The sequence below is a fragment of the Brassica oleracea genome, chromosome C8, assembly GCF_000695525.1.
Source record: "Brassica oleracea var. oleracea cultivar TO1000 chromosome C8, BOL, whole genome shotgun sequence".
NCBI lineage: Eukaryota > Viridiplantae > Streptophyta > Magnoliopsida > Brassicales > Brassicaceae > Brassica > Brassica oleracea.
This window is the reverse complement of record NC_027755.1, coordinates 7840364-7849410: the sequence shown is the minus strand read 5'-3', so window position 1 is coordinate 7849410 and position 9047 is coordinate 7840364. Positions and strand designations below refer to the sequence as shown.

The 9047-nt window shown below is 32.8% G+C and overlaps 1 protein-coding gene across 1 annotated transcript; it reads left to right on the top strand.

The window, feature by feature from the left end:
- Positions 1-1071: 1071 nt before the first annotated feature.
- Positions 1072-1843, top strand: LOC106311067 (ethylene-responsive transcription factor ERF022-like). Its single transcript, XM_013748295.1, has one exon. It carries the CDS (start codon positions 1144-1146, stop codon positions 1657-1659), a length of 516 nt encoding a protein of 171 aa, XP_013603749.1. The 5' UTR covers positions 1072-1143; the 3' UTR covers positions 1660-1843.
- The last annotated feature ends 7204 nt before the right edge of the window (positions 1844-9047 follow it).

Below are 9047 nucleotides of genomic sequence, written 5' to 3'. Positions count from 1 at the left end.
TCAGGTAAGACACCCTATCCTTTGGATGATTATGTTACTCTCAACTTCTCAGTGTCGCATCAGGCATTCTTAGCAGCAGTTACTGCTGGCAACCCTGTTGGCGGTAAGGAGTTAGAAATTTTTTTGATTGGGGCAAGAAAAAATAAATTAATATCTAAACTAGATGTATATGTATATTACTATAACAATTTTTTTTTACAAATTAATGAGGGTATATAAATTTTTTTTACATAAATTAGTAGGGTCAAATATTAAATTTTAACTAGATATTATAATCATTTTAGAAAAAAATATACTAAAATTTTTTTTTCTAGTTTTACTGGGATCACTCGACCCCACGTGTTCCTCCGTGCCTCCGCCCCTGGTACTAGGTACACCTTAGCCAACTTTTTTACATCAACTTAATTTTAACCATTACGTAAAACTTAATTGGTAAGAAAATATAGAAAAGAAGTAATCATTTTCATTTTCATTTTTGTAAGAAAATATATTTTTATTTGGTCTTGGTGTCTACATTTACCCGCAAACGCTTCACCACATTGTCTTAGAGACAAATTAACGATAACCATATCTGCCGGCAAAGATATTTAATTAATAAGCTTTTTCAAAAAAAAAGAAAAATTAACTATTGGAACAATTATTTTAATTTCTATCAAAATCAAATCTATTTAATAAACCTTCAGGCGATGTATAACTTTTTTATTTAACGCATATGTGATGTTTTGATTGACAAAAATAAAGAAGCCCAAAATCATTATATAAATGTTCGAAAATATTTAAAATATAAAATAAAATTTAAAGTGGACCTTCTTAGAATACCCTACTATTACGTGTTAAAAACTATAAAACACAGTTTTTTACCCATTATCAATTCAATGGGTAGAAGCAAGGACCATGCATGCATGACAGCATATTTCCACTTCACACGTAACTACGTGGGAAGCTCACTTGATCACTTCAAAACCAAACAGGCCTCACAAATTCCATCCCATCACTTAATCTCTTTCTCTATTTCTCTATATATACAATTTCACCGGAATAAGGACTCTACAAACTTGTTCCTTTAATTGATTAGCACATTTCAATACACACACACACGCGCACACACACTATATTACTGAGCAACCTTATACTACTTACCATATGGAAAACAATCATTTTGATCAAAGAGAAGAACGCTTATCCGTTGACCAAGTGTCCTACAGAGGTGTTCGCCGAAGGAAATGGGGGAAATGGGTATCGGAGATCAGAGAGCCCGGTAAGAAAACCAGGATTTGGCTCGGGAGCTACGAGACAGCAGAGATGGCCGCAGCTGCCTACGACGCTGCAGCTCTTCACCTCCGAGGACGTGGGACACATCTCAACTTCCCGGAGCTCGCCGACAGTTTTCCTCGGCCAGAAAGCTCTAGTTCCGAGCACGTTCAAGCGGCTGCTCAAGAGGCATCATTAATGTTCAAACCGGGTGGGTCTACTGAACCAGATATCGTGTCGGGCCAGGGATTATCTCGGGTCGGATTGTCTCCAGATCAGATTCAGGCGAACAATGAATTTCCATTGGACTCGCCGAGGATGGGGTGGATGCAGGATTTGGAAGTGAATGACTATGAAGAGTTATACAGACGATATTTTGGTCAGTGCGATAGAGCTGAGTTTTTTTGAAATGCAGCAACTTCAGTGCATATGGGATTTTAATTGATAATTTTTTGGTTAAATATATTTTTGGTTAACTTCAGTCCATATAGTGTTTTACTTGATATCGACTACTTAATTTATTTAATATTAGGAGGGTGTCCCGCGCGAATGAATATTGTTTTATTGTTTTTAAATGATTTTTCGATGATGTGATTATGTGGTCAGTATTTATTGTGAATAGCATTATTTGATGTTTTATTATGTTATGTAGTAGTAGCTAATAAATTAATATATTATGTGGTTGTTTTTTTAATAATATGTTGTTGTATGTATAATACTACTTGTTAGTGGTGAAATGAGTTTCTGATGTAAAACATATTGATTTTCAATAACTTTGTCTTTAAGCATTTGTTGATTCTACGATTAACAGCGTCAAATTGCATTTTAGTTTTTCACATTTTTTTCACATTACTCTTTTTAGATGTTTTTAGCATTTTCCCCCATATTTTTACCTAGAGTCGTAACCATCTATGTATTTCGTTTACCTCTCCATGTGCAGTGTTTTTCACCATCACTGGAAAAAAATTCACCTCCGTGCTCTTGTTTTCCTCACCTTCTTTTTCTGTGAGATTATCTGGTATTTGTTATAGATCAGGCATATTAGTTCCATGTTGTGTGGTTGTTTCTTACGGCGTTGTATGTAATTTCAGTCAATATTGGTCATTTTTTTCTTTCGATTTTGGCTAAGGTTAGAAACTACATCTCGTTGGGTTGGGTGAGAGTTTAGTTGTCATTGACGTTGTTTTCCTCGTCGTTGGTTTGCCATCGATAGTCTTTGCTCGTCTTGGTTTTCAAGATCTGGTTTTTTTGGTGATCTGACTTCTATGTTCTTTTTTTCATAGCTCGAGGATGGCTCCACGGTTCATTGATTTAATTTTGTCTCTTTTTATCTCTTGATTCTCTCATCTCGTTGCACCTTTCATCGCTGATCATGTCTCTGGTGGTTCTCCCTTTCACCATATTTGCTACTCCAGGTTTGGATAGTGTTTTTCTCTATGTATGCTTTGTGCGCTTGGAAAGTTTTTTATACATGCATCCCTTGGTGTAGGTGTGCGGAGCTAGTCTTTTGTAGCTTTGGTTTCTTCTATTCAGATTTTTGTGGTCCTTAGCTGTCATGGGCGCCTTGTATGTACTTGTTTAGTTTATGAGGTGCTTCTTATCTATTAGCTGGTGGTTGTGCTGCTGGTGCTTTAGATATGCGTCATTTTGTTTTGTGGTGACTTTGTTCTTCCGATGATTATTCTTTATCTGACCCGCTTTTTTGATTTTTTGCGCTGGTGCTTGATCGCGATCCTTTGTGCTCCGGGGATTGATTTATCTCATATTTTATGTTTTTACCTTTTTCAGACATCTGATTGTTCTAGCCAAGACATTCTATGGTAAGATGAGATAGATTAGTCTTCTTTGTTGATCTTTTTTCAGCTCCAAACTTTTATTGAGTTAGTATTACTATGGTATTTTGCTTTTTCTTTGTGATTGTGCAAGTTTTATGTTTAGATTATGTATTGTACTCTAATTTATTTTTATTAGTTTGATCATTTTATATTTTTAATAGTTAAATAAATATATAATTTGTAAATTAAATAATAGAAAATGGTAAGAAAATAATAAAATAACAAAAATTATGTTATTTTTAGTTATGAATAAATTAAATATGTAAAAATTATTTCTATTATTTTATTTATTTATTTATTCATATTGAATTTTAGTAAACAATAAAGTAGATTATTAAACTTCATACGATAATAGTTAGTGCGAAAAGGATTAGATATTGCACAATTATAAATTATTTGGCCAAATTGCAATAAACTAAAAGAAGAAAGACCTAAAATGTAAAAAAAATATATGGATGACACGTGTCACAAAAGCCCCCCGCCACTTGTCAGAAAAAGGAAAAAAAATCAACTTTATATATATAGATTCAAATGTTTTCATAATGTTACCAACAATTTTAGAGTTTCGATTTGATATATTATTTAAAGTATAATAAACTTGGGACCCGTAATCATAAACTAGGATAAGACTTGCGCCTTGCGCATGGTAAATTTATACGAAAATTATTTAAGAAATATCGTATGGAAAAAAAATTATATTATTGATCGAATTAATATATTTTGCTCTTAAACATTTTTTTTTAAAAAAAAAAAATTAATTACATAATTTGTTTACTAATCAACTGATCCCATTTTTAAAAATATTTTAGCTCAAAAAATTATTTATCGCATAAAAACCTAACGTTTAGGCCGAAGAATCTCATGCCTACTATTTGGTTACAATGAAACTATGTTATGAGAAGTTTACGTTCACGTGTCAATCCTATCAATATTTTTCTCCTTTTTGTGTCATTTTGGTTATTGTTCGATATAAATATTGATTTTTAAGTTTATTCTTATTTCATTCTTTTATTTTGGCCTGAGATTTAGAAAAATTTTAAGATTCAAAATTATTAAAGAGATACGTACTTAGGTTAAGATATGCGCCTTGTGCAGAATAAATACTTATTTTCTATTTTTCTACATATTATGAAATAATAAAATAATAATTATACATTAAAGAACTAAGAAATCAGTTATTATTATGTAATAAATTGGATTGCACATATAAATCAAATGACCGCTCTTGTTTATTCGCAATCATTTTAGAATAAATAAATCAAAACAATCAATCTTATCTATCGTATATGATATATAATTAAATTTAAACGATATGAAGTATATATATATTAACATAAACCCCTATTAAAATAAAATTATTTATTTATTTAATTTTGTTATCATTGTATCTTATTATAGAAAAAAATTTAAACATTGATCACAAAAGTTTATGTGATACTTTTAACAGTTTTAGTGATTTATACTCGTTTTGAAAAATTCAAAATACAACATATACAAAAAAATCTAAATTTTTAATATATGATTAATGTAATTGTGCAATTTATTTTAATAGTAAAGAATTAAACAAAAATGATAGAAAACATACAGATTATTAGGAAATCTTCATTATTTAAAATCATTAATTACTATATATATCATAATCACATTAGGTAATTCCGTAGGCTTTATTTAAGGAAATAATAAATAGTCACCTTGCTTTAGTTAATATCATATGATATCATATAGTTGGTATTAAATGTTTCTACTGAGATATAAAAATCGAATTGGACCAACATGTTTTTCAATTTCAATGTGAGGCTGACACGTAGGACTAATTAACCACCTAATTGATTGACACATAAGCAAATAATCTTTTTTAATTATTACAAAATTGATGTTACATCTTTTCAAATGTTCCTCAATTAATATTTAGGGGATGTTTTTTAAATGTGATTGAATTAAACTTTCAATAATAAATATTCATGGACTGCTGGTTTGCCGGATGATTCCGTATATATGATAATAATCGTCTTAGAGTTCCTCTGTTTGGCCACTATACAACTCTGAGCTTCTTGTTGATTCTACTCAGGAGAAAATCTGGCTATTCCTCCTACGAGATATGTCTTTCTAACAACGATTCACTCGCTAAGCAAGAGCGGAATTGTAAAAGACATGGAGAACTTTGACTTCACCCTGTTTTTTCATCACTTCGTCAACACGAAAGTAAGGAACCGGTAAAAAAGGAGAGTAAGAAAACGTTTGCTCTCTCCTAAACCATGTGATTAAAACATACGAAGCTGGGGTGGAGTGTGGCATAAGGACGCTCTGAAGAAAATTATTGTAATGATTTGTTATTATCTCTAGACTAAAAATGTTTAAACTCAAATCAGAAATGGTGTTTAATTTTTTAACAATGGGTAAACCATCAATTACATATCATATAATCTTTTATTTTATTACATATGATAATTAACTATTTGCAATATTGATAAATAACTATACGGATAATTGATTCTACAATGAAGCACTCCCTGAAACGCTTGATTGATATGTGGTCTATGCATGTATGACATCGTTGATGGACACGATCTCTTTGTAAAGATTGACCACAACGAATGGTTCTACCATATTCCAGAGGTTTCGATAAGGTTTACATTATATAGCCAGCAAGAAATTGCATAGTTTGAAATTCAGACTCAATATTAAAGTGTAAATTTTTTTAATTTTAATCACTAAATACAGTAATTCCACCAGATCCTAGTGTATTATGATACCAATCCAAGAAATTGTGTTTTTAGTTCGAACTAATTTAACATTCAATTCAAAAGAAACGGAAAAAATAACACATTGTTGTAAGAGATAAAATAAAAAATGTGTAAAATTTATGTATCTATAGAAATGTGTATCATTAACTTCTAGTATTCATGTACTTGCATTGGTATCATAGTACACTCCGTGTGGGGGCAGGAGAGACGATTCCAATATGCCGCCCGATTCCAATATCCATTGACATTTCAGCTTTTACAAACACTTTTCTTATCCTCAATTTTATCTTCAAAGGTTTATATATTTATAAATCCACTAAAATTTATTGTAAAGTTCCTTATGATAACGAGAGATGCCAAGTTCTTATATTAATGACTCATGGTGACATATGCATTTGATGCCAATCAATTCTTAGTACGACATATGTCGGTCAATATATCTACAAATAAAGTTCTTACTGTCATGAGATAACTTATAATTTATAGTATCGAAAAATTTAAATAAGAGTAAAATTTAATACCCGTAGGAAGCAAATAACACTAATATAAGGGAGAGTGTTTATTATAAGTAAGAAGAAGAAGATGTAATGGTGTACAAAAGAGTGAGATGAGTGATGGCATTTATAGTGATCAACAATACATAAAATATCAAAGATGGTGCTTGATTTGGTAAATGAGTGGGTGATCATAGTGCTTGATGAGTAGATGATCATAGTGCTTGAGTTGGTAAAGGAGTGGATGATCATTTCAAAGTTTATCTTATAACACTCTTCCTTGATCATCCATCTTGTATTAAATTAAGTTTCATAACACTCCCCCTTGGGGACCGGTGTCACTCTCCGCTCTCGCTTAACGTCTTTGTTGCCTCGTTAAAAACCTTTCTAGGAAAACCCAATGGGAAAAACCATAGTTAGGTAAAAAGAGTACAACTAAGTAAGCTCCCCCTCGATTGAGCAGTCATAGATACTTCTGATGACGCATTCCAATGTTATGGACATGTTTTCTGAATACCGAAGTAGGAAGTGCTTTTGTGAAGAGGTCGGCTGCATTGTCGCATGACCGGACATATCTTACTTCAATCTCTTTCTTCTTCTCGAGCTTTTGAGTGTATGAGAAGAACTTTGGATGTATATGTTTTGTTCTATCACTTTTGATATATCCTTCCTTCGTTTGAGCAACACATGCTGCATTGTCTTCATATAGAATAGTTGGCCCCGTACTTTTGTCAATCCCACTACTTGAACAAATGTGTTGGCTTATAGATCTTAGACATACACATTCTTTACTTGCTTCATGGAGTGCGATGATCTCAGCATGATTTGAAGAGGTAGCCACAAGCGTTTGTTTCTGAGAACGCCAAGATATAGCAGTGCCTCCGATCGTAAAAACATATCCTGTTTGCGATCGGGCTTTGTGTGGATCTGAAAGATATCCTGCATCTGCAAAACCAACCATTTGACCATTTGAATCTTTAGGGTAAAATAAGCCTAAATCAATAGTCCCTTGTAGGTAACGAAAGACATGTTTAATTACATTCCAATGTCTTCGTGTTGGAGATGAGCTAAATCTTGCTAGAAGATTAACAGCGAATGATATATCAGGCCGTGTACAATTTGCAAGGTACATCAACGCTCCAATTGCACTTAGATATGGTACTTCCGGACCAAGTATCTCTTCTTTTTCCTCAGGTGGTCGAAATGGATCACTTTCAATGTTAAGTGATCTAACGACCATTGGGGTGCTAAGAGGAGTTGATTTATCCATGTTAAATCGTTTCAACACTCTTTTAGTGTATGTGGATTGATGCACAAATATACCATTTTGTGAATGTTCTATTTGTAGGCCAAGACAATACTGTGTCTGTCCAAGATCTTTCATCTCAAATTCTCCTTTGAGATAGTCTGATGCCTTTTGTATTTCTTTTTGAGTTCCAATAATATTTAGATCATCAACATATACCGCGATTATCACAAATCCGGATGTTGTTTTCTTGATGAAAACACATGGGCATATAGGATCATTCACATATCCTTCTTTTGTTAAATGTTCACTGAGACGATTGTACCACATACGTCCAGATTGTTTTAACCCATATAATGATCTTTGCAATTTTATTGCACATAACTCTTTAGGTTTGGAACTTAATGCTTCTGGCATTTTAAATCCATCAGGAACTTTCATGTAGATATCAGTATCTAATGATCCATACAGATAAGCTGTAACAACATCCATGAGACGCATCTCAAGATTTTTATCAGCGGCTAGACTCATCAGGAATCTAAATGTAATGGCATCCATAACTGGAGAATACGTTTCTTCATAATCGATTCCAGGTCTTTGAGAAAAACCTTGAGCCACTAGACGAGCTTTGTATCTCGTAATCTCATTTTTCTCATTTCGCTTTCGAACGAAAACCCATTTGTACCCAACTGGTCTCACATCTGCAGGTGTGAGCACAATAGATCCAAATACTTCTCGTTTATTAAGCGAATCAAGTTCAGCTTGTATTGCATTTTTCCATTGTTCCCAATCATGTCTCTTTTGACATTCATAGACAGATTTTGGTTCTGGATCATCGATTTCTTCATTTATTTCACTTGACACAATATATGAGAAAGCATCATCAAGGTCATTTTGTTCATTTCTATTCCATATCCTTTTATTATGGATGTAATTAATAGAAATCTCATGATTATCTTTCGATTCATGATGCTCTGATTCATGATGCTCTGATTCATCAGAATCCTTATCATTTATTTCCTCCAAAATATTTTCTGCTATTTTGGGTGCATCATATATTTCAGCTTTCTTCTGTTTCCTAGGATTCTTATCCTTAGAACCAACAGGTCTACCACGCTTCAGGCGTGTTTTTGGCTCTCGTGTGTCATCCTCCTTTTCTTGTTCATTTGGCATTTTGATACGAGCAGGAGCATTTGCAGCTGGTATATGAGATTTAGTTACCGTCTTGGTATCTACAAATGCATCAGGTAGCTGGTTAGCTATACTCTGTAAATGCATAATTCGTCGAACTTCTAGTTCTGACTCTTTAGTAGGAGGATCAAGATATAACAATGATGGTACACTCCATTTTATATCACTTCCAACATTTTTGTTTTCTCCCCCTAGAACTGGGAATACATTTTCGTCAAAATGACAATCAGCAAAACGTGCTGTAAAGACGTCACCAGTCTGTGGTTCTAGGTATCTAATAATTGAT